Source organism: Salvelinus sp. IW2-2015, linkage group LG31 (genome assembly GCF_002910315.2).
Source record: "Salvelinus sp. IW2-2015 linkage group LG31, ASM291031v2, whole genome shotgun sequence".
NCBI classification, from domain to species: domain Eukaryota; kingdom Metazoa; phylum Chordata; class Actinopteri; order Salmoniformes; family Salmonidae; genus Salvelinus; species Salvelinus sp. IW2-2015.
Window position 1 is genome coordinate 4,366,092 of NC_036870.1, and position 26,889 is coordinate 4,392,980.

Here is a 26,889-nt window from a genome sequence, read left to right on the forward strand (position 1 = left end):
CCCTATTGTTAAATCACTAGTAGCCTAAGGGTTTTGAATACACTTTTTACCTTATAGAAAGACTACAATAATGCCTTTCAAAAACATTCTCAGCATTTTGGCTAGTAATGAGAAACGAGCCACTAATTGCAATCATGGTGTTTTATGAACACAAGATCAATAAATGAAAGATTAAGCCGTTTTAAAGTCCCAGTGCAGTCAAAGCTCTGTTTTGCCTGTGTTGTAGAACAGCTGTACAACAGCTGATGAAACTATAAGAGTGAAAACATTTGATCAGTGTTATTTCCTGATAGTTGCTGGTTGAAAATACAATCTACGCAGGAACTTCTAATCAGAAGGTTTTCATGGACAGGAGTTTCAGCTTTCCATGGTGATATCAACATGCGGTAAATTGGTTAGTAGACCAATAGCAACAAGCGTTCCAAACCTCTCTGCCAATAACAGCTAGTTTTTAGTTTTAACCTTCCCACACAAACCACTCCCAGACAGTCCTAGAAAAAGTCTCGCTTGATAAATATTTTTTTGCTAAAAAGCCATTTTTGCCAATGTTAATAAAAATCAATTACAGTAATGTACTTAAAAATTATACCGATCTAAAAACGGCTGCTTTGGGCCTTTAAAGAGGGAGCAGTTTTTCAAGGAATGCAGTGTTGAAAATGCAGTAGAGAGTGCTGGAGCAAAGAACCAGTAATAATTCACACATGCACTCGCATGTGCATACGCAGACACATATGTGCTCCATGTATGTTCAACATGTTTTCTCAGTTTTGAGAAACACTCCCTGGAGTTTGGACGGTCTATATGTCATTTTCCTCTCTCTCTTTAAGCAGTAGTTTGCCCCCCTCTTTGGATATTCAAATGTGAGTGGGTAAGCTTCAGCAAAATATACTGTAAAAACCTAAATGTCACTGAGTGCAAGAGATGTGCTCTGGATTGGCTGTAGAGGTTTGCACTAAGATGAGTGAATGTCTGGCTGTCGCGGGACTGTACAGGACAGTGTGTCTCCTATGTGTTCTTTTGTTCATGCGTTGGAGCCCAGCCCACTCTGGCTAGATCTCTGCTTCCAGCAGCCAAAGGGGGAGTGGCAGAGCTCTGGTGGGGGTGTCCCCTTTAGGCACACAGTGTACAAACACATGTGCCATGGTGCGGCAGAGGTGTGTCACTCCTGGCTCTCTTGCTAGCTCGCCTGCTTAGCTTCCTTCCTTTTTTCCCTGCATCCCGCGTGTGCACACACCCCCTTCGCTTTGCCCCTTTTCTTCCCTACTCGCCTCGGCCAGGCTGTTTCTCCACCGACCAGAGAGAAGGTAGGAGGGGTTGTGGGCTTGCTTTTTGTGCCACACTGACTCAGGCACTTCGGTAGATCAGTGCCTTTTTACTTCCAAGGGAAACTGATTCATAGGGAACATTTCCTGTGTTCCGTGGGACTGAAATATTTCGATTTTCACAACATAATAGAAGAAATAAGGAAACACACAAGGACAGTATCAAGACTGGATGACTTTGTTAAAACATTTTAAGTCTTAATAGTTGGCAGCCAGTCCTGCTATTGTATAACCAGGAGTGACTGCATTCAGTTTCCTCTGCATTAAACAAAATAAGTTAATTAGGCCTTAAAAGAAAACCCAAGAGGTCAAAATGGTTGCTGGCATGGTAATGCCCCTGGCAGATCTGAGGGCCATTTATGAGCTCCTCTTTCGGGATGGCGTCATGGTGGCCAAGAAGGACAGGCGTCCCCAGTGCATGCACCCTGAGATCCAGGGGGTTGCTAACCTGAAGGTGATAAGGGCCATGGGCTCCCTCAAATCCAAAGGCTTTGCGCGGGAGACCTTTGCATGGAAGCATTCCTACTGGTACCTCACCAACGAGGGCATCGTGTACCTGCGGGACTACTTGCGTCTGCCACCTGAGATCGTGCCCTCCTCCCTGCAGCGCGTGCGTCGCCCCGCGTCCACCCTGGACATGATGCGTCGGGCCAGCCGTGGAGTGGTCCAGACAGTGGAGGGCCCCCCCTTCTACGCCCCCAAACCCAGGGTCGGACAGGAGAGCCAGCAGGGCATGATAGACCGCCAGGGCTACCGCCACAAGAGGGGACTCCCCGGCGAGGAGGAGGCCTCGGGTGAGAGTCCCGCGATGAGGTTCAGGGGCTCCTACCAGGGCCGCGGCCGTGGACCTGTAGGGGAGCCTGGAGCTGAGACCCAGACTTTCTTCAGAAGYGGCCAAGGTTTCCACAGAGAGGAACAGCGTGTGCCAGAAGAGGGCCAGAGGAGAGGGTTTGCTCCACGTGGCCCTGCTTATCCTCCTCCTCTGGAGGCTAGGCCTGCCAGATCCCCTGCCCCAGCCGGAGATGTCAAACCATTTGTGCCTGAAGTTCCTGCCCCTGCTCCTATTAAGCCAGAGAAGACCCAGGAAGTTGCTGTGCTCGTGCCTTTTGCAGAGATCATTGAACCAGCATTCATCCCTGCAGTGGAACCAGAGGCCCAAGCCCCAGCCCTAGAATTGGAGAAAGTGGTGGAGGAGGTGAAAGTTGAGGAAGTGTCAWTTGAGGCCCCCATGCCTGTTGAAGAGGCTGAGCCAGAAAAGGAAGAGATCACCGCTGTGGAAGCTGCAGAGGTGCTCTCAGATGTGTGGGAACAGGAGGAGCCAAAGCCAGTTGTGGAGGAGATAGAAGAAGCAGCTGAAGAGGCCCCAGAGCCTGAGGTGGGTGAGGTCATTAAGGAGGAGGTCCTTGAGGCCACCGCACCTGTTGAAGAGTTTGAAGAAGAGCCCAAACAATCCACTGAAGGGTCTGCTGAAGAGTCTGCCGAAGAGTCCATCGAAGAGTCTACTGAAGAGTCCGCTGAAGAGGTGGAAGATGTTGAGGAAGTGACTGCCACGGAGGTGGTGGTTGTTGAAGAAGCTGCTGCCATTCAGGCGGTGGTTGTCGAGGATGCCGCTGAAGTTCCTCCCGAAGACCTCTCACATGGTACTGATATTGAGATACTCGAAGAGCCCAAAGAAGTTGAGGAGGAACCATCCACTCATGYGGAGCCTGAGGCCTCTTCGTCTGAGGCTTCTTCTGATTCTGAGGACTCTGAGCCTGAACCAATCACAGCTGCAGTTGCTACTGAAGCCGAGAGTGAACCAGTTACAATCACAGAAAACATTGAAGCTGAGAGTGAGCCAGCTACAACCACAGAAGGCGCCGTAGAGGCCGAAAGTAAACCAGTTACAATTACAGAAGCCATACCGAAGGTTAAGGCCTCCGTCCCATTGACCAAAGCTGACTCCACTGAGCCAGACTCTGACACTGACCTTCCCACCCCTCTACCCCCAGTCACAGAGTACTTCACAGACCTCACAGAGTATCATCAGCAGACAGTGCTAGAGCACATCACTCAAGAAATACCCGCTATGGCAACCTTCAGATCTGAGATGCCACTTGAGGGAACCTCCCAGGTAGTAAGCTCCACAGTGTATTCCACAGTGTTTGAGACCCAACTCTCCCTGTCTGAGGCCTTCATGGAACCCCCCTCCATTGGAATGGCAGGCACTGTCTCACAGCTTGGACTTGAGCAAGAGGCTAGTCCTCTCTTTGGGGCTGAGTGTACTGCCCCTGTCATCCCCTCTGAGTGTCCCATCGCCTCCTCTGAGTGCCCCGTTGCCGCTCTGAAAAGTTCCCTTCCCCAGGGTGACTGGGCCTTTCTCACAGAGGAACCTGAGGAGGAGGAGGAGGTGAAGAAGATCTGGCCTGATACACTACAAGGTTTGAGCTCTTTCTAGTTAACCCTTCTTCGACTACAGTCTTTTCCTGCATCAGTGACATCACAGGCGTTTCTATGGGTACTGTTTGTTTGTGAATGTGTGGGAGGGTGATCTGTGGTTAATTAGATCCAATAACGATACAAGTAATGAACTTGTCATTTTCCATAAGGCGAAACAATAACCAGACTCTCTAAATCATATGTCACTTGCAGGATGCATGATAGAATATTCTGATACTGCATGGTTGTGGCTTGCTTGCTTTGCACTTAACTAAATGTAGTTCTTATTGTAACATGAAATGTAATTCTCAGAACACATACACTACCGCTCAAAAGTTTTAGAACACCTACTCATTCAAGGTTTTTAAAAATTATTTTTACTATTATTCTACATTGTAGTGAAGACATCAAAACTATGAAATAACAAATGGTATCATGTAGTAACCAAAAAAGTGTTTAACAAATCAAAATATATTTTATATTTGAGATTCTTCAAATAGCCACCCTTTGCCTTGATGACAGCTTTGCACACTCTGGGCATTCTCTCAACAGGCTTCATGAGATAGTCACTTGGAATCCATTTCAATTAACAGGTGTGCCTTGTTAAAAGTTAATTTGTGGATTTCTTTCCTTCTTAATGTGTTTGAGCCAATCAGTTGTGTTGTGACAAGGTTGGGGTGGTATACAGAAGATAGCCCTATTTGGTAAAAGACCAAGTCTATATTATGGCAAGAACAGCTTCAAATAAGCAAAGAGAAACGACAGTCCATCATTGCTTTAAGACATGAGGTGTGGTGTGGGGGTGGTTTTGCTGGTGAAACTGTCTGTAATTTATTTAGAATTCAAGGCACACGTAACCAGCATGGCTACCACAGCATTCTGCAGTGATACACCATCCCATCTGGTTTGGGCTTAGTGGTACTATCATTTGTTTTTCAACAGGACAATGATCCAACACACCTCCAGGCTGTGTAAGGGCTATTTGACCAAGAAGGAGAGTGATGGAGTGCTTCATCAGATGACTTGGCCTCAACCAAATTGAGATGTTTTGGGATGAGTCGGACCACAGAGTGAAGGAAAAGCAGCCAACAAGTGCTCAGCATATGTGGGAATTCCTTCAATACTGTTGGGAAAGCATTCCAGGTGAAGCACATTGACAGAATGCTAAGTGTGCAAAGCTGTCATCAGGGCAAAGGGTGGCTATTTGAAGAATCTCAAATATAACATATATTTCGATGTTTGTTTAACACTTTTTTGTTTACTACATGATTCCATATGTGTTATTTCATAGTTTTGATGTCTTCACTATTATTCTACAATGTAGTAAATAGTAAAAACCCTTGAATGAGTTGGTGTTCCAAAACCTTTGACCGGTAGTGTGTATGTAGCATTTAGTTTTTCAATGTTATATGCCTGACCTGTTGCATGATTTGAATCATCTTTTGTGTATTTGTTTTCACTGTGTGAAATGATGTGCCATTGTACAGAGGACTGCCAAAATGCTGGAGAAATACATATTTAAAACACACAAGGATAAAACCACACAACATTCACTCCTAGTTGAAAAGATCCACTGAAAACACCACTGATTATTAGACACTAGTATCAGACTAGTAGGTAAAAACCACACAGTCTATGACGCGTTTGCACAGAGCTCAGTATCCTTACATTCGATAATTAGCCAGTGTGGCTTTGGTGCTGTTTTTGTTGCCAGCTGTGTTCAAATAAGGAATGGAGCTGAGGGCTGACCCTGTACTGTACTGTACTGTGCGTGCCTATGCCCCTATCCCTCTTTCCCATGCTCTTTGGCCTGGCCAATGAGGCTGTAAGACTGCTCTGATCTATGTATGCTGCAAATATTTGCAAACATTCTCCCTCATGCTATCACCCTCTCCCCTGGTAATGGCGAGAGGTTTGAGTGAAGAAATGAAAGAAAAGGCTATGAAGTGACTTAAGGTAACTTGTGCAATGTGGCTGGGTAGCCTAGCGCACACCTCTGTGTTGCTATGGCAGCCTTTTCGTACCAGGTTGGTTAGAAATAAAATGAGAGATTGCGCTCTTTGCTTGCTGACGTCTTGTCAAGTCTGTTTAATTGATCATGTGTTGCTCATGTTAGTTTGTGCAATCTTTGGGCGTAATCTTGTTTGTATGGGGCTGCATGTTTTTGGATTCCTTAAAGTTAGCTAAGGGACCATCCATTACATGTTGCATACGTGGCACGTTAGTAGTATGCTATGTGCCTTCACTGGAAGTAGCCTATTTAGGTAACAGACAGCCTCGTCGCGAACCAGGCTTCCCTAAAACAGGAAGCCCGGTGAAGTTACATGGCAGAAATCAGCTGAAAAGGGGTTGGAACCCGGTGTAAACTCTGGGATGCTGGCCTCTTAGGCAGAGTTCCTCTGTCTAGTGTCTGTGTTTTTTGCCCATCTTAATCTTTTATTTTTAATGGCCAGTCTGAGATATGGCTTWTTCTTTGCAACTCTGCCTAGAAGGCCAGCATCCCGGAGTTGCCTCTTCACTGTTGACGTTGAGACTGGTGTTTTGCGGGTACTATTTAATGAAGCTGCCAGTTGAGGACTTGTAACGCGTCTGTTTCTCAAACTACGCACGCTAATGTACTTGTCCTCTTGCTTAGTTGTGCACCGGGGCCTCCCACTCCTCTTTCTATTCTGGTTAAAGGCAGTTTGTGCGTTGTTTGTGCGTTGTACGAGWTCTTCAGTTTCTTGGCAATTTCTCGCAACAAATAGCCTTAATTTCTCAGAACAAGAATAGACTGACAGAAGAAGAAAGGTCTTTGTTTCTGGCCATTTTCAGCCTGTAATCGAACCCACAAATGCTGATGCCCCAGATACTCAAGTTGTCTAAAGGACAGATTTATTGCTTCTTTAATCAGAACAACAGTTTTCAGCTGTGCTAACATACTTGCAAAACTTTTGAACGGGAATGTACATTTTACAGACACAATGTATTTTTCAATAGTTTTCTTTCCTCCCATCTATTTCTGAAGAGCATCCCGTTTTGATTTGATTTCTATTTGCCATACATTTTTAACTGTGCTGTTTCATAACATTTCTGAACCTTTTATATAATCTCATAGTTTCTACAGATTGTTAATTAAAGATATTTTTTTTGTTGCTAAAAGTATTATTTTATTGATTGATTGACTATGACTTTTCAATCCAGCAGTACTATTTGCAGTGCTATTTAATGTGAAATGCTTACTTACAAGCCCTTTCCCAATAATGCATAGTTTAAAAGTACGAAAAATTWGCAAATAAGGGAAAAAAGGATATAGTAGCACAGTAAAATAATAATAACGAGACTATATACAAGGAATACCGGTACCGAGTCAATGTGCAAGGGTACACGGTAGTTGGGGTAATTGAGGTAAAATGTACATAGAGGTAGGGGTAAAATTGAGTAGGCAATCAGGATAGATAATAAACAGAGTAGCAGCAGCGTATGTGAAGAGTGTGAAAGTGTGTCTTTGTGTGAGGTCAGTGAGTGTGCATAAAGCCAGTGCAAGATTGTCAGTGCAAATAAAAAGGTGGTCAATGCAAATTGTCCAGGTAGCCATTTGATGAACTTTTCAGCAGTCTTATGGCTTGGGGGGTAGAAGCTGTTCGGGAGCTTTTTGGTCCCAGACTTGGCGATCCGGTACCGGTAGTATAGAGGTCCTGGATGACAGGGAGCTCAACCCTTTGTAGCGTCTTGCGGTCAGATGCCAAGCAGTTTCCATACCAAGTGGTGATAAAGCCAGTCCAGATGCTCTCAATGGTGCAGCTGTCAAACTTTTTGAGGATCTGAGAGCCCATGCCAAAACCTTTCAGCTTCCTGAGGGGGAAAGAGGCATTGTCGTGCCCTCTTCACGACTGTGTTGGTGTGGTTGGACCATGATAGGTCCTTAGTGATGTGGACACCGATGAACTTGAAGCTCTCGACACGCTCCACTACAGCCCGAACCTCCGTTTCCTGTAGTCCAAGATCAGCTCCTTTGTCTAGTTGACATTGAGAGAGAGGTTGTTGTCCTGGTATCATCGTCGGTGATCAGGCCTACCACTATCGTGTCGTCGGAAAATGTAATTATGTTTGAGACATGCGCGGCCACGCAGTCATGGGTGAACAGGGAGTACAGGAAGAGAATAAGCACGCTCCCCTGAGGGGCCCCCGTGTTGAGGGCCAGCGTGGCAGATGTGTTGTTGCCTACCCTCACCACCTGGGGGCGGCCCTTCAGGAAGTCCAGGATCCAGTTGCAGAGGGAGGTGTTTAATCCCAGGGTCCTTATCTTAGTGATGAGCTTGTAGGGCACTAAGGTGTTAAACGCTGAGCTGTTGTCAATGAACAGTATCCTCACGTAGGTGTTCCTTTTGTCCAGGTGGAAATGGGCAATGTGCATTAGAGATCGCGTCATCTGTGGATCTTTTTGGGCGGTATGCACATTGGAGTGGGTCCAGGGTGTCTGGGATGATGGTGTTGATGATGGTGTTGAGCAATGTTCCCTCTAAGCTGCGCGCGTGAGGCAGAAGAAATATTAGCCTGCGCAGAGAATCACAAGATTAAAACTATACAATCGCATTGTGTAATTGAACGCCTTTTTTCTTTGTGATTAAGGCGAATACAGAGCTGGAGAATTGTCAGTTCCTAACTTGGTCGCCTACGTTGTTTGCTATACACCTACGTTGTTTTTGCTTTATTGCCAAACAACAAACGAGGCACTCACCTGAACCCGACGATCCAGTGTGTGAATCCTGCAAGTCGTGACAGTTATATGTTACAATGCACTTATAGGACAATTAATGCGTTGTTGTTCAAATGTAGTTCAGAAGATGGATACCTCAAAAAAGGCAATTGCATGGGGCGACTGCATCAATATGCATCTCCACGTCCACGTTCCCACACTCACACCCAGCGTCCACGAGCTGTAAAACTCGCTGGACTTGCTGCTGTCATCTGCTGGGTAGCAGCTCTACTCCCCATCTGTGTACAGTATGGATAAAGTTGTGATAATACCCCACATAGTTGTCATAGACACTGAAATACATGGCTATTGCATTGATAAATAGACAACACAACATTCAAGTGAAAAACATGACATGTTGTACATTCATGTTTATGGATACTCAGGTAGTTGTGTTTATTAAGTGGGAAAAGTAAGGTATGGGTGACTGTTTTTTGTTTGTTTCAGTCCTGGCCTGTGGATCCTTCCTCCACATGGCCTGTTTCAGCCCCCCCTGATATCCATGCAGCTTGAGAACTTTCCATTCTCTGCAGGCTGGTAAATGACTCCGCAAGATGTTGGTAAATGACTCCGCAAGATGTTGGGAAATGTGAGTCCAATTAGTGTACACCGCTTTTTCTGCCATTTTTCCTGCTAAATGGGGCGAAGCCTCAGCTCCTACATGATGGAGCCCAGATGGGAACATGTGGCAGTTGCCGCCTTTAATCTGACCTCAACTCTGTGTTTCAGCTCAGGCTGTTGCTGCTGGAGATGTTCCATTCTAACAGTAGGGAGACGAGTGTATAAAGAGTAAATGCACACAGAGACTAGACTCTAGTAGCTAGTGGTATCATTTTCTCTCAGTTGTTGTATTGTGAATATATATTTTTTTATTATTAGCTATTATGAAGATTGATTATGGAAGATCTGATTCAACAGGGCCAAGGTAGGACATTTTAACTACTGGTACAGTACAGTATTCTTACCAAGAGGTGTCAGCATTAGGTTTGCATTGCTAAAGCTGGGATCTAATGGTGCTAGTGTATCACATAACAGTAGTGGCATTCCATCTCTTTGTGATAAACCTGCAGCATATGGTTCACATTTAAGCTACAATATATATACAAAAGTATGTGGACACCCCTTCGAATTTGTGGATTTGGCTATTTCATCCACACCCGTTGCTGACAGGTGTATAATATCGAGCACACAACCATGCAATCTCCATAGACAAACATTGGCAGTAGAATGGCCTTACAGAAGAGCTCAGTGACTTTCAACGTGGCACAGTCATAGAATGCCACCTTTCCAACAAGTCAGTTCACCAAATGTCTGCCCTGCTAGAGCTGCCCCGGTCAACTGCAAGTGCTGTTATTGTGAAGAGGAAACGTAAAGGAGCAACAACGGCTCAGCCGCAAAGTGGTAGGCCTCACAAGTTCACAGAACGGGACCGCTGAAGCGTGTAGCACGTAAAAACTGCCTGTCCTTGGTTGCAACACTCACTGCCGAGTTCCAAACTACCTCTGGAAGCAACGTCAGCACAAGAAGTGTTTGTCGGTAGCTTCATGAAATGTGTTTCCATGGCCGAGCAGCCGCACACAAGCCTAAGATCACAATGCGCAATGCCAAGCGTCGTATGGAATAAAGCTCACTGCCATTGGACTCTGGAGCAGTGGAAACGCGTTCCCTGGAGTGATGAATCACATTTCACCATCTGGCAATCCGACGAACAAATCTGGGTTTGGCGGATGCCAGGAGAACGCTACCTGCCGCAATGCATAGTGCCAACTGTAAAGTTTTGTGGAGGAGGAATAATGGTCTGGAGCTGTTTTTCATGGTTCCCGGCTAGGCCCCTTAGTTCCAGTGAAGGGAAATCTTAACGCTACGGCATACAATTACATTCCAGACGATTCTGTGCTTCCAACTGTGTGGCAACAATGGTTTGTTGAGATGGGTGTGGAAGAACTTGACTGGCCTGCACAGAGCCCTGACCTCAACCCCATCGAACACCGACTGCGAGCCAGACCTAATCGCCCAACATTAGTGCCCGACCTCAGTAATGTTCTTGTGGCTGAATGGAAGCAAGTCCCCACAACAATGTTCCAACATCTAGTGGAAAGCCTTCCCAGAAGAGTGGAGGTTGTTATAGCAGCAACGGGGGGCCAACTCCATATTAATGCCAATGATTTTGGAATGAGATGTTCGACGAGCAGGTGTCCACATACTTTTGGTCATATTGTGTATTTAGCTAGATTCCATTTGTTTTTGATGCGATTATGTGGTAAACTAGTTTCACTAGTGTAAGTTGAGATTTGTGGTCTATAAATTGCCAGCCAACGACACATAGCCTACGTTCCATCTATTTGGATTTGCTGATTTATCTTGACAATAAGTATTAACTGTGAAGCAGAGTTGTAGCACAAACTGTATGGTAAGACCAAGAGCTGTAGGGTAGGCTCCTCCCACTCACACATTCTGGTTCTGCCAGGGATCAGGTTCCCCAGAGCTGGCTAAATCCAGGGGGTGTGAGCCGGATGAACTCCTCTGAGCGGCTACTCCCCGTCCTGTTTTCTTCCAATGAGAGGCAGTGCATGCGTCCCAAATGGCACCCTATTCTCTATTCAGAGTGGCTGCGGATCCCACTTTTTCCTGACCTTTTTCTCAAAAGTATCTCTAGCACTAAATTAAATTACGTGAAGGTTCTGCGCAATCATGTTCTGCACATGTCTTTCTTTACCTTACGCACACATTTTTATGGTCCCCTTCTCAATCAGTTTAATGGGGATATGCATTTGGGCAAATCTACGGGAACAGAATGACACAGACTCTGACATTTTTCATTTTAAAAGTATGCCAAACAAAAACCATTGACTGGAAAGTTAAACAAACCATACAACTCTATGCATATGTACTACCTTTAATAATTTCAAACATTTTATAAAAACGCATTTACTCGAAGAACAACGCAGATATAAGGTTTGGTAACAGAATGGCAGTAAAATCTCCCTCAGTTTTTATTTGATCTCATTTTCCCAAAATCTCTGTTAAATGTCTACTCCAAATTAAGACTTAAAGATGTCTTCAGAAAGAATGGGGTGTCAGCTGACACCTTGAGTTTGGAAAAAAATCTATTTTGGTTATTGAACTACAGTAAGTGAATTGGATTGGACCCGGTAACAGAATGATTGTAACAGAATGACACCATGGGTCCCTGATCTGTACTATACATAATTATGAATGTCATTCTCTTCATGGTGATGTATCCTGAATAGGTACACAAAAGGCTCTAGAGATCATCATACTACCAACAAACTATCTGTTGATAAGCAACTGCTTGCTAAGGTTACAGTTCGGGTTAGGTTTAGAATAAGGGTTAGGGTTAAGGTTAGGGTTAGGGTTACAGTAACGTTATACAATGCAATTATATTCGGTTCTGTTATGCACAATAGCCTACTATCATTACGTGATCTTGCAGAAATTGATTCAGCTTTGATCTAACTTTATTAAACGATCACCATTCGCCAGAGTAGCCTGTTCCCTGAGAGTAGAGCAGACTGTGTGTAAAGTAGAGAATAAACACATGTGCAGAACGTGATATGCACATGTGCTAAAGCTTTGGGACCTTTAGCACCAGAGATACTTCTGAGAAAAAGGGTCTGTGAAAAGGTCTATTTACTGCACTAGTTTTGACCAGGGCCCATAAGTAAAAAATACTTTAAAGTATTAAGTTGTTTTTTGGGGTATCTGTACATTACTTTTCCATTTATATTTTTGGTTACTTTTACTTCACTACATTCCATCCTTACATTTACATTTAAGTCATTTAGCAGACGCTCTTATCCAGAGCGACTTACAAATTGGAAAGTTCATACATATTCATCCTATTGTACTTTTTACTTCGTACATTTTCCTTGACACCCAAAAGTAGTTTTAATGCTTAGCAGCATAGGAAAATAGTCCAATTCACGCACTTATCAACCAAACATCCTTGGTCATCCATACTGCCTCTAATCTGGCGGAGTCACTAAACACATTATTCGTTTGTAAATTATGTCTGAATGTTGGAGTGTGCCCCTGGCTTTCCGGTAATTTTTTTAACAAGAATATGGTGCCGTCTGGTTTGTTTAATATAAGGAATTTGAAATGATTTATGCTTTTACTTTTGACACTTAAGTACATTTTAAACCAAATACTTTTAGACTTTTGCGGTCTTATGTAGTTCGGTCTTATGTAGCAACATTTCAAATTGTTTTTTTCGTTGGATAAAAGTAGAAACTCAAAGCTACAAAATGGTGTATCATACACTACAGTTAAGGAACAATGGGAAAGTCATTCTGCTTTGAAAGTTTGTAAACTTGTTACCCCACTTTTGAGAAAATGGCCCTTCAATGTTTGGTACACCTACTGGAAAGCTCTTTGTCTACACCCATTCAGCATCGTTCACATCCTCGTAAGCCTTAGCCCCACCCATCTCTTTAAGGATTCACATGTACTAAACCAAAGATTTCAAGACTAAAGGCTGGTTTATAATACATCTATCGACAGTTGTCGCAGTGACATCATGAACATTTTATTGTTGTCCGACATCAAACTTGTCGTTATGAAAAAGTATGAACACAAAAACTACAGGCAGCCTGGTGGTCCAAAATTGCATAACTGGTGTATTTTAACACCAATCAACCCACCCGTTCAAAAATGTATTTAGTATATGTCAATCTATCAAACCAGGCAACTAAATGCAACTTTCTAAACAATGTTTTGGTTCATTTCTAGCTTTTTAGCTAGCTAGCTTACGTTAAGTTAGCTAGCTAGCCAGTTCAATTAATGACCATATCATATACAGTAGCTGACAACGTCTTCACTTTAGCTCATTTGTATTCATTATTGCAGGAAAATAAACTCACAAGAACATCATTATTTACAAGTTTGATGGTGAGACAATTACAGAAAATAGCTTATGGATGTGAGTGTGACAAAATAAAATCAGGGCATTCTAACCGTTAATATTAGAACTTTGACACTGTCTCATTGGCCTAAAGTTATATCATAATTTGACTTTGGTGCAGGTCATGTTGTTCTTCCCATTACCGTCTCTGGTAAACACATACAGTGCCTTGTAAAAGTTTTCATCCCCCTTGACGTTTTTCCTATTTTGTTGCATTACAACCTGTAATTTAAATGGATTTTTAACAAAAATAAAATGACATTTCAAGTTTCAACAAATTCAAAAAAATGGAAAAGTGGTGCGTGCATATTTATCCCCCTCTTTGCTATGAAGCCCCTAAATAAGATATTGCACAACCAATTACCTTCAGAAGTAACATAATTAGTTAAATAAAGTCCACCTCTGTGCAATCTAAGTGTCAAATGATCTGTCACATGATCTCAGTATATATACACCTGTTCTGAAAGGCCCCAGAGTCTGCAACACTACTAAGCAAGGGGCACCACCAAGCAAGCAGCACCATGAAGACCAAGGAGTTCTCCAAACAGGTCAGGGACAAAGTTGTGGAGAAGTACAGATCAGGGTTGGGTTATAAAAAAATATCAGAAACTTTGAACATGCCACGGAGCACCATTAAATCCATTATTAAAAAGTGGAAAGAATATGGCACCACAACAAACCTGCCAAAACTCTCAGACCAGACAAGGAGGGCATTAATCAGAGAGGCAACAAAGAGACCAAAGATAACCCTGAAGGAGCTGCAAAGCTCCACAGCGTAGATTGGGGTATCTGTCCATAGGACCACTTTAAGCCGTACACTCCACAGAGCTGGGCTTTACAGAAGAGTGGCCAGAAAAAAGCCATTGCTTAAAGAAAAAATAAGCAAACATGTTTGGTGTTCGCCAAAAGGCATGTGGGAGACTCCCCAAACATATAGAAGAAGGTACTCGGGTCAGATGAGTCTAAAATTGAGCTTTTTGGCCATCAAGGAAAACGTCTGGTGCAAACCCAACACCTCTCATCACCCCGAGAACACCATCCCCACAGTGAAGCATGGTGGTGGCAGCATCATGCTGTGGGGATGTTTTTCATCGGCAGGGACTGGGAAACTTGTCAGAATTGAAGGAATAATGGATGGTGCTAAATACAGGGAAATTCTTGAGTGAAAACTGTTTCAGTCTTCCAGAGATTTGAGACTGGGACGGAGGTTCACCTTCCAGCAGGGCAATGACCCTGAGCATACCGCTAAAGCAACACTCGAGTGGTTTAAGGGGAAACATTTAAATGTCTTGGAATGGCCTAGCCAAAGCCCAGAACTGAATCCAATTGAGAAACTGTGGTATGACTTAAAGATTGCTGTACACCAGCAGAACCCATCCAACTTGAAGGAGCTGGAGCAGTGTTGCCTTGAAGAATGGGCAAAAATCCCAGTGGCTAGATGTGCCAAGCTTATAGAGACATTCCCCAAGAGACTTGCAGCTGTAATTGCTGCAAAAAGGTGGGTCTACAAAGTATTGACTTTGGGGGGGTGAATAGTTATGCACACTCAAGTTTTCAGTTTTTTTGTCTTATTTCTTGTTTGTTTCACAATAAAAAATATTTTGCATCTTCAAAGTGGTAGGCATGTTGTGTAAATCAAATGATACAACCCCCCACCAAAATCCATGTTGTAGCTAGCTAGCTAACATTAGGCTATAACTAGCAATGCAAATGGCTCTGAGATACGATTAATATTACTACACAGATCATACACGTAACGTTAGCTAGCGAGCCTGTCAGCTAATATTAGCTAGCTAGCTAACAATACACTTGCAATGAATTTTCTTTTCCAACAAAATGTTATACATATAATATCTGAAAATATAGCTAGCTAGACTCTCTTGCCCGTATACATGGATGAACGCTTCGCCCTCTCTGTCACGGATGCCATGGTTGCCTTTAGTTTGAAGATGTAATCTGGGAACAGGCCTTCTGTGTGTTCTCTTTTCGACTGACTCCCACTGCATATTTGCAATCAAACACCAGCATTTTCTCCATCTCTTTTGCTACCATACTTTTCTTCCACCGGGCATTCCACTGATTTCAAAACCCGGTCCTCCAGAAAGTGGAGAGCAACACTTTTGCAGTTCTACGTGATATCTTTCAAAAAAGCTGTGTTAGAAAGGATTACCTGCACATACTGACCAGCTCATGTTATAGACAGAAGGTGCTACATGGCAGACCAATCTGAACTTATCTCTCGGCATGTCCAGCCCATCCATTATCTCAGCCAATCATGGATAGCGGGAAGGTTCCTGTCTTTTTACGTGGCTAAACCAACTATGCTTGTAATTTAACAATTTTATTCGTATTTACAAATGTCATACAAGTTTGTTATTAAGGCACAATAAAGTTCAGTTGGTTTAGCCACGGAAAAGTTGGTTTAGCCACTGAAGAAGACAGGAATGGAAGAGGGAATGGAATGAGATGGGAACAGCAATTTGTTGCAAGTTGGGAAGGAGGGCTAATAGCTGAACAACCTTTACTAAAGAATAGTCTAATAGCCGAGCTAGGTGTCTAACCCCCCCCGCACCCCCCCCCCCCCCATCACAGACAGATTTGCCCTAACGACCAAGGGTAGTGCTAACTCAATGTAATAAAGTAATAACTCTTCAAATAAGTTACCTTACACGTTATTTGTTGGCTGACAATTTGTTAGCTACGCTGTCCTTACGAACCACATAGCATATCATTACAGCAGTATGTACCGGTATGTTAGCTAGCTACKTAACGTTAGTATTTATACATCAAACTTGCCAGTATATTAACTATAGGCTATCTAACTACCCAACGTTTATTGACTTGATTATTCTCGTCATTCTTAGTTTAGCTAAATGGTATAGTCGTTGTGCTTTCTCAATGGACATTCTGCACACGTAGACAACAGCCACTCTCGAAGCATCGTTACCCATCGCTCCACAAAAGCCGCGGCCCTTGCAGAGCAAGGGGAACAACTACTTCAAGGTCTCAGAGCGAGTGATGTCACCGATTGAAACGCTATTAGCGCGCACCCCGCTAACTAGCTAGTCTTTTCACACCGGTTACACCCGATTTAAAGAATAATAAAAAAATATACACATTGCGAGATATTTGGCGAAATAGACAGACATGCCTATATTTCCCCCATAGGAGACAATGGGAAGACCGCAGAGTTCCAAAATAATTTTTGTTGTTTACATTTTGTTGTTTACATTTGAACTATAAAACAATGTGAACAGGTCTCATTGCCAACAATAGCAAAGCAGGCATTGTGACGTTGAACAATAAGCTGGGAATAGAACATTCAGAAGGTGAGTTGGTGCCACGGTGCTCAATTGAACTAAAAGGAGCTGGCAGGGTGAAAAATGCACTAAAATAAGGCCTGTTTTTTCGCGATTACTTCAAAATAATGGCAAGCAGCTGGGACATATGGTCATATTATGAAATTGGGCTCCACGGCGGATGCAATGAACTAGTTTTTATCTGAAAAGAACGTTGTTAAAAATGTCATGTGTCCAGCCTACTATCTACACGGATTTCAGAACACTCTCATCTGAGTGTACCAGAGCACAGAATAATTACTTAACGAGCGCTCAACACCCGTTGAATATGGCCAGTGTCAGTAAACGTTGGGAAATAAGCGCAATTAAATTGTTTCCATCACCACATATACAGTTACCAACGCTCTGGTTAACACGAAAACTGCCTTATCAGCTCTGCTAGGGTGAGTAAAATGGTCAGAGTGGTCTCATTTGTGTCTGGAAGCAGCTAGCCAATGTTATCTTGGGTGCTTGACTGCCGTTCTAAGGCCAAATCAACCCTACTCCTCGGCCTGAACGTCCAGTGTGTGCTCCGAGAGCGAAACGGCCTGAATTGACAAACTGCCAATTTTTTTCTGAATGGAAACACCATAATATTAATTAAGCCACATTTCTTAAAATCAATCCGGTATACTATGTTATTACAAAAAAGGTTTTAAATTCTCTGGTAATGCCAATACGGAATACTGTCAAATGCTTCTCAAAGATGCTCTCTGGTGGTCAAACTAGCAATAACTTGCAGTAACAGAAGAAATGGCAGAGAATTAAATGACGTGCGACAGAATGCTGCAGCAGCACGCAAGGTGTGCTGTAGTATGACGTAACTTTTAAAGGAGGAACCATTGTATAAGGTCCCACAGTTGACAGTGCATGTCAGAGCAAAAACCAAGCCATTGTGTCGAGGCACATGACAGCCCACTTGCAGTTTGCCAAAAGGCACCTTAATAGACTCTCAGACCATAAGAAACAAGATTATCTGGTTCGACCCTAAGCACACAGCCAAGACAATGCAGGAGTGTCTTTGGGACAAGTGGCTCGAKCAGAGCCCAGACTTGAACCCGTTCGAACATCTCTAGAGACCTTAAAATATCTGTGCAGCGARACTCCCCATCCAACCTGACAGAGCTTGAAGATCTGCAGAGAAGAATGGGAGAAACTCCCCAAATACAGGTGTGCCAAGCTTGTAGCGTCATACCCAATAAGACTCAAGGCTGTAATTACTGCCAAAGGTGCTTCAACAAAATACTGAGTAAAGGGTCTCTGAATATGTCAGTTTATTTTATTTTACATATTTGCTGAAGTTCATACAAACCTGTTTTTGCTTTGTCATTATGGGGTATTGTGTGTAGATTGGTGAGGGACAATTTTTTTAAATCAATTTTAGAATAAGGCTGTAATGTAATAATTACATTGATGGAAACCACAATCTGTCTGCTATATTAAATCTGCTCTACCCCCCCCATTTAAAAAAATAATAAATCAGAAAAGGGGTCAAATACTTTTTCACGACACTGTAGTTGAGGCCTTTTGTTGAGATGTATTTCTTATGAGTCACTCTTGTCCACGTGGTTTAAATGTGGGAGTGTTGATGTGACATCACAAAGCTAGAAGAATATTTTCTTCTGTCAGGTTCTTCATCATGACCATATTGCCCATTCAATGTCCACTTTTAACTTAAATGTGTAGGCCTATTCCATATCCCCTTGACAATTGTTTTGGTCGCTATGCTTTTGGTTGACATTTACCAGCAGGGGTAAAATAGGCAACCCTCAAAATAGCATGAAAGGGACACCCCTTATAATAGAGACAGATCAGACAGAGATACGAGAGAAAACGCCTCTCTGTCTCTTCAGACCAGGTCTGTCTTTGACATCCTGAATATCTCCTCTTAGGCTAAATATCCCTCTTGCGATATCTTCTATAGATGAAGATCATACCTGGTAGGTTGGTAAAAGTGTGTCTGTGTGTTGCTTATCGTTACTGGGAAACTAGCCTCGACTCCAGGCTTCACACCTTTGACAGAGGTGTAACCGACCGGAAGTTTTGCTAATTTGGCTAGAGCATACTGTATGTAGTTCAGTTTGTAGCCTAAAAGCATTGGAAGCAATACTCTCACTTATTTTGCCCACAGAATAAAGCTTTTGATGTTGTATTTTGGGGCGTGTCATGTGAAGTGTGTCTGTAGGTTTTATTTGTGTGTTTTGTGGCTTTGGGACGGTTACAAGTCATAGTTTGTTTTGTGATGGGGGATACGTTCCAATGTCAAGGACTTACGCATTGTGCGGCTCTGCAAAGAGAGCACCTTCACAAAGAGACAGCCATGAAAACAGGATCCGTGTTTTAAGGAACATTTCTACTCCGSGGTTGGCTTTTCTCTAACATATTTCACCTTCAGGTCTTTTAATGACGTTCTTTGTCCAGAAAGAATGGGGTAGTTGTTTGGATTTACAGGCAGAAGGCTTAAACCGTGAGTTGGTATTTGGAGGTTGGATGGTTTTTATTGGTTAGTGGTCAAGAAACAAGACCCAGTTCTATAGGCTTCTGGAAACCCTGTGGACATGAGTATGGAGTTAAGACATAGCTTCTAGGAAAATGAAATGGGAAGCTTTGTAAATAGGAACATAAACATTTGGAGAGAAAAAAAGTGAGATCCTTGGTTTTTATGACTCATGGGGAGGGTGGAAAATAATTAGTAGCTTCCTGCTAGCAGTTTGTGAGCCTTCCTTTGGAGCAAACCAGTTGGAGTAGCAACAGCCAATAGAAGATCACTTTATACTACACTACTTTGACGACAGAAACTAGGTCCAGGAGAGATACTTGTGTYAGTAAAGAGACAGATTGGGATCAACYTCTCACTTTATGAGATGTCTCCKACACTACCTTCAGAGATAGTGTTTTATTTTTTTTTATTCATCCTTTATTTAATCAGAGAGGTCACATTTGAAATGTACATCTCTTTRACAAGAAAGACAAGAAAGCACCATACGTAGTAAACACAACATAAAGACACGACATAAAACATAACAATGAATGGAAGTTAAAATGGTGCGTAGTGCAAAAGTAAYCTAAAACTGCAGGTTTAAAAACATTCTAATTTTTATGTTTGTCTATATAATATGGTATTTACGGTATGCTCAWAGCCACGCTCACACATGAAGCAGGAATGTGGCTTTGGCCACACCACATCCAACTAAGGCTATTGTAAACAGAACAGTTGCAAATCTGATGTGGAAGAGAGATCGATCTGACTAGACATATTTTACTAATGTAAATCCATCCTATGGACTCTTTACTTTGTTACCTGAAGGCTACAATCAATCGACTTAAATGTACCTGGCTAAGTGAAGAAGAAAAGAATGCAAGTCTGAGTGGACGAACGAGAAGCAGAGAGATTGTGAAAGGAAGGAACGAGCGAGAGAGAGAGTGGGTGGGAGCTCGGCCACTTTTGCCAGCAGTCTGAGTCAGAAGGAGAAAAAAAGGTTTGAGCGGTGCTCTTTCGCTCTGCTCTCTCGTTAGTTGCAAGCATATTGGCTTCCTCTTTGGTTTGAAGTCCAAGACGGCGGCACCACACCCCTGGCTGGCCCCCCCCTTCCTCCATACACCCTCACCTTTCACCCGGGCCCTCCCACCTGTCTCTGGATCCTGCGAGATCCCACTCGGTCACAGGCCTGATGGCGGCAAGCCCCCCTGGAAACGTATTCCCAACCCTGGTGGTTGTAGGACATATTGTCACTTTGATCGCTGTTTGGCAGTGGAGGCAACGTAGGAGGCAGTTAAGAGAAGGTAAGACCAGCTGGGGGAAAAACTTGTTACGAGGCTTACTGTACTTCAGGAAAGGTAATGCTACTTACTGTAAGTCATATGTCCTTGGGGCACATGAATAGAGATCAGAAGCTTTCTGTGTGAATGGATCTGGTGAGGTCTCTAGTCTTCACCATTTGTCTTAAATGGTCTGCTCTCTCTTCCCTCTCTACTCTCTGTGCGTTTGTGGTGCACGCTGCTCCCCCTCTTTTTCTCCCTCTCATCTCGAATTTCCTGACTGTAGGAGTTGGCGGCGTTAACCCTGTAAATGCTGGCTGTAATATGATGCTGTCGGAGCTGTAGTATTTTGTTGACTGACGTCGCCTCACAGTTGGATTCACGACGTGTAGGTCCGCCTCAGCCTTGTCTCACTTATCCGAAGTTGTTATGGAGTTACATGCACTCAGGAGAAATAAATGATTCCCTATCATTGAAAAAGAACCCCAAGACAGATATGACCATTTTGTTTCACGTGAAGATCATTTGTTCTATTTGTGAGAGTGGAACATGTGTCGTGGTGTGAAATGGGACAGAGAACGTGATCAAATAAGAACGTTTCGTCTATTACATGGTGAATCCGAATGATCTTGTGTAGTATAGACTTGCACACAAGGCGAATGCAAAAGCCCTGAATTGTGATCTTCTTCTTCTTCGAACGACTCTCCTTTTGTTAATGAACATGTCACATTGGTCCMATATGGAATGTTCACAATGTTAAGAGTTATAGACGTGGGCTATTCTCAGGCCTTCTGGTCTCTGAAGAAATATCACACACGATGTGGCTCGGTTAACCTCTCYTAAAGTTTAGCTTGCTACGTCTCTGTACCTGTGGCACAGACACCTCTTTCAAATGTAATGTATTGTTGACACAGCTTGTCACAGTGAGCCGGTCAGGCTTTCCTCTGCAGAACAGTGGGACAACCACACCCTTAGGCAAATTACAGGATGCCTGAGTTTAAGGCTGCAGATGTTGAGCGAGAGAGGGGATAATTACCTGCACTTGTGAAATGAGAAACACCCATATACCCCTCTACACTTAATCGATGAGTCTGATTAACAGGACAATCAAGTAAAGTTGTAATGCAGCCAGCTAGCCATAAGAGGATGCTAAAATAGCCAGCAGTCTGAGTAGCTCTTTATCTGATGCACAATCTTCTTTAAATTCGATTTTCGGGTCTAATTTGTTGTTTTCCTGAATCTTGGTAAGGTACCGTACCTTGGCTGGTAATGACTCTTGACCCTAAGCGACTCAGACTGACTAGTCAATCTCACAGGAAGTCACTAGAGGACCCACCTATTTAGATAAGGGATTTCTACAGCGTTGTACTTTATTTATCCTTTATTTAACCAGGGAAGTCACATTGACATTGACATCCCTTTTTCAAGTGAGCTCTACTTGTTTTTTTTTAAGTAATATCCTTACTGTATGACCCAAATCGTGTTAAGTTCACACTTGATTCTATTGAATCGGCAACTAGACATGCTAACTGATAATATGTTGGTTTGACTGTGAAATGTCAGGCAAACATTTCTTTGCACAACTAGGCTGTGGGTTATCTCTACCTCTGTGTGTTAATATTTAGCCGCTTTTGCATTTGACCTGGTCAACTTTCAGCACTGCACATGTTGCACTGCAGACAGTGCATAGGGAAGGGCAGAAGTCTATCACATTTGTGGTTTCATTGCTAATGCTACCTTAGGTGCAGTGTTTTCACTGGTGTCGTACCGRATTGGACTTCTTTTAGCAGATTATTGGATGGCTTCTGTGTTTGATGAACTTGTTACACGTTCAAGATAAATACTTACAGTTGAAGTCGGAAGTTTATGTACACTTAGGTTGGAGTCATTAAAACTRGTTTTTCAACCTCCACACATTTCTTGATAACAAACTATAGTTTTGGCAATTCGGTTAGGACATCTACTTTGTGCATGACACAAGTCATTTTTCCAACAATTGTTTACAGACAATTATTTCACTTAAAATTCACTATCACAATTCCAGTGGGTCAGAAGTTTACATACATTAAGTTGATGTGCCTTTAAAGAGTTTGGAAAATTCCAGAAAATGATGTCATGGCTTTAGAAGCTTCTGATCGGTTAATTGACATAATTTGAGTCAATTGGAGGTGTACCTGTGGATGTATTTCAAGGCCTACCTTCAAACTCAGTGCCTCTTTGCTTGACATCATGGGAAAATCAAAAGAAATCAGCCAAGACCTCCGAAAAAGAAATTGTAGACGTCCACAAGTCTGGTTCATCCTTGGGAGCAATTTCCAAACGCCTGAAGGTACCATGTTCATCTGTACAAACAATAGTATGCAAGTATAAACACCATGGGACCACGCAGCCGTCATACCGTTCAGGAAGGAGACGCGTTCTGTCTCCTAGAGATGAACGTACTTTGGTGCGAAAAGTGCAAGTCAATCCCAGAACAACAGCYAAGGACCTTGTGAAGATGCTGGAGGAAACKGGTACAAAAGRATCTATATCCACAGTAAAKCYAGTCCTATATCGACATAACCTGAAAGGCCGCTCAGCAAGGAAGAAGCCACWGCTCCAAAACCGCCTTAAAAAAGCCAGACTACGATTTGCAACTGCACATGGGGACAGAGATCGTACTTTTTGGAGAAATGTCCTATGGTCTGATGAAACATAAAATATAACTGCTTTGCCATCATGACCATCGTTATGTTTGGAGGAAAAAGGGGGACGCTTGCAAGGCGAAGAACACCATCCCAACAGTGAAGCATGGGGGTGGCAGCATCATGTTGTGGGGGTGCTTTGCTGCAGGAGGGTTTGGTGCACTTCACAAAATAGATGGCATCATGAGGTGGGGAAATGATGTGGATATATTGAAGCAAGGTCTCAAGACATCAGCCAGGAAGTTAAAGCTTGGTTGCAAATGGGTATTCCAAATGGACAATGATCCCAAGCATACTTTCAAAGTTGTGTCAAAATGGCTTAAGGACAACAAAGTCAAGGTATTGGAGTGGCCATCACAAAGCCCTGACCMCAATCCTATAGAAAATTTGTGGGCAGAACTGAAAAACCGTGTGTGAGGAAGGAGGCCTACAAACCTGTCTCAGTTACACCAGCTCTGTCAGGGGGAATGGGCTAAAATTCACCCAACTTATTGTGGGAAGCTTGTGGAAGGCTACCCGAAACATTTGACCAAAGTTAAACAATTTAAAGGCAATGCTACCAAATACTAATTGAGTGTATATAAACTTCTGACCCACTGGGAATGTGATGAAAGAAATAAAAGCTGAAATAAATCATTCTCTACTATTATTCTGACATTTCACATTCTTAAAATAAAGTGGTGCTCCTAACTGACCTAAGACAGGGAATTTTTTACTAGGATCAAATGTCAGGAATTGTGAAAAACAGAGTTTAAATGTATTTTACTAGGATCAAATGTCAGGAATTGTGAAAAACAGAGTTTAAATGTTGTTGGCTAAGGTGTATGTAAACTTCCGACTTCAACTGTATATTGGTCACATTTTGGATGACGGGGGAGGGACAACCATGGCCGCCCTGGCAGAGAGCACTTGTTTAAGGCAGTGCTTTTATTGACATGGGTGCCTTTGACCTAGTTCAGTTATAGGGGAGGTGAGTGTGCAGCTGGCGAAGGGAGTTTACCCCCCAAACAGTTTAAAAAAAGAACTGGCCAACTCACACACACAGCAGAGGTTGGGTGATAGTGCCTTACTCAACCCTGTGCACATGGCGTGTGTATCCTGGATACCACCATAACAGACTGGAAGTTCCCCAGACTGGCTCTGTGGGTCTATAGGCATGTGTGCTATTCAGTGGCTGTGTCCCAAATGGCACCCTATCCCTACAAAGTGCACAGCCATATAGGGAATAGGGTGCAATTTAGACACACCCAGTGTGTGTGCTTTAATAATTAAAGAACCATTGGCACAGCCACAGTGCAAGGTCTTAGCGTCACTGCTGAGTGAATGTGTGTATTTGTACAGCTTTTACTGTACCTTGCACAGACCAAGAAAACAGTATTTATGTATCAATCTATGGCCCCATTGAAGAGCTTTGGCGTGGGATTTGAGTTGATCTTGGCAATGGCTTCTCCTAATAGTAATAGTGGGTAATAAAGCAATCTGTTCATGCAGCCAAAGCGGTAGACTGTCTTTGTTTACGAGTTTCATTGAGATGTGATGAGAAACACTTCCTGTTGTGTTTTTTTCTCAGATGTTATTCTTTTACTGCACCTTTATCCTTGATTACTTTGGTATTGTACTTTTCACCCGTTCTTGATCAGTTCTTATAAGCAGTTCTTGACAGTTTCTTGACTGTCTAGCTTGCTAATAATCACTAGACAGTCAGGGAGCATTGAAAATTCCAAAAATGATGGATAGAGGGGGGYAAAAATGCGCATTTTGGCAGCAAGGAAATAAAACAAATTTCCAGTGCGGCCTTCTGGACCACGTTGAAGACTGAATGCGGCACCCGGTGTCAAATCAATTCGACACCCCTGATCTAATGTAATAAATGACACACCCTGGCAATATCTAATGCTATTTGAGGACACTGGGTCTCGAAAAATACACACAATTCCACCAATACAATGTACTCCACCAAGATTCAACCAATACTAAATACTCCACCCGAATACACAGTACTCCAATTCCAGAGATTCATATGCACATGTGTGCGCAAAGATGTGCCTACATCTTTGTCCCTCTCCAGCATCTTGGCATGTCCTCAACCTCTCTCATTTGCCGCATGTCCTTGCTGATGGGATGGCACTGTTCCATGTGCAGGTGGCACCGCCTCTCTGAGCACTGTCTAATTGTGTTTCATAGGTTGAAGATCCGGCCACGCCTGCCACCACCCTCATAGAACAAAACTTGTCTCGCTCTTTTCAGGGAAATGCCATCAACTACCTCTGCGAAACGCTTGACTCACAACTTCCAACAAAACAGCACTTAAAAGTTTATAAAGATGAGAAGGGAGTATGCCAAATAGATTGATTCATAGATTTATAGTCAGCATTGACAATAAATGCCTACATTGTGTGACTAGTCATTAGGAATGTTTTGAAATGTGAAACTTATAATCTTATCGCCTTAAACCTAGTTTGTAGTTTTCTATGAAAGTTTGAATACTATTTTATAGCACACTATATCTTGATCCTATCAGATGTTCTATACATACATTAGGACATTAGGTGACCTGAAAGGGCGGGTTCTAATAAATCCTTTACATCCTTCTCTCTCTACGTGTAAGCGGTTCAGTCACATATTTTCGTAATTGAATGCAGCCAAACATTCTTTATGGCTCAAACTACATGAACCCTAAATATACATTTTGTTATGATCCTTTTCTTTCTTTTTCATATTCTCTGTTAGTTAATTTATTAGTTAAAAATGCTATAAAATAGTTTAATGACATGGATGATGAAAATATAAAAAGGGGAAAAAGTGCCAATTTATTCAACATTTTGTGCAATGCTCAGTCTAGCAACCGTGATCTAATCCTGGCTGATTAAGCTGCTGAGTCTAAAACCAACCAACTCACAATGCATGTACACCCAATGTTTCAGTCTGTTACGGCGATATTACACTGAATGCATTGAGGAACTAAGTAAGCATAATAAAGTTTGGAAAATGAACTGACTCCTAATGGATTTTATCCATTTAAAATGGTTTTGAATGAATGTGTTTGGGAATGGCTTCTTCTCACAGGAAATGTACCCATTTTGTTTGTCTTATTTTTAACATCATTAAAAGACACTTTGGAAAATAAATGATGCATTGGTGTTGTCCTTAACCAACACAGCGAGGAGGAAATGAACACATCATCACACTTTCTATTAACTGTCAAACAATGCCCTTGTCAGCATGAGATGAAAACCTGGTGGAGAGTAATATTGTACATGAAAGACAGCCCTGCCAGTTGAACGAACCTGGTTGAGAGAATGCCAAGAATGTGCAAAGCTGTCATCAAAGGGTGGCTACTTTGAAAGAATCTAAAATATATTTTGATTTGTTTAACCCTTTTTTGGTTACTACATGGATCCTTATTGGATCCTTAGAACGCCTTTGTGTTATTACATTTACATTTACATTTAAGTCATTTAGCAGACGCTCTTATCCAGAGCGACTTACAAATTGGTGCATTCACCTTATGACATCCAGTGGAACGGCCACTTTACAATAGTGCATCTAAATCTTTTAAGGGGGTGGGTGGGTGAGAAGGATTACTTTATCCTATCCTAGGTATTCCTTAAAGAGGTGTTATTTCAAAGTTGTGACGTCTTCACTATTATTCTACAACCTGGAAAAGTAAAAAATAAAGAAAAACCCTGGAATGAGTAGGTGTGTC

General features: G+C 42.7%; 2 protein-coding genes across 6 annotated transcripts in view; both read left to right on the top strand.

Annotated features, from left to right (window-relative positions):
* Positions 1 to 26,889, top strand: part of pleca (plectin a) — a 155,213-nt gene that overhangs the window by 61,395 nt on the left and 66,929 nt on the right. For 3 of the 4 annotated variants that reach the window (XM_023975801.3, XM_023975803.3, XM_023975808.3), the window contains exon 1: positions 20,084 to 20,523. The exons of the other annotated variant lie outside the window; for it this stretch is intronic. In XM_023975801.3, the coding sequence (XP_023831569.1) occupies positions 20,412 to 20,523 (112 nt within the window). In that variant the 5' untranslated portion in view covers positions 20,084 to 20,411. Of the gene's footprint in view, positions 1 to 20,083; positions 20,524 to 26,889 lie in introns of those variants that run through there. 4 annotated transcript variants of the gene reach the window in all.
* Positions 941 to 26,606, top strand: LOC111955592 (fibrous sheath CABYR-binding protein-like). 2 transcript variants are annotated; one of them, XM_070436509.1, is made up of 2 exons: positions 941 to 3,742; positions 4,683 to 6,950. In XM_070436509.1, exons 1-2 carry the CDS (start codon positions 1,636 to 1,638, stop codon positions 4,688 to 4,690), a joined length of 2,115 nt encoding a protein of 704 aa, XP_070292610.1. In that variant the 5' UTR covers positions 941 to 1,635; the 3' UTR covers positions 4,691 to 6,950. The 2 variants fall into 2 exon arrangements, with proteins under 2 accessions (XP_070292610.1, XP_023831577.1); XM_023975809.2 differs by lacking the exon at positions 4,683 to 6,950 and adding an exon at positions 25,368 to 26,606 and having other exon boundaries at positions 943 to 3,742.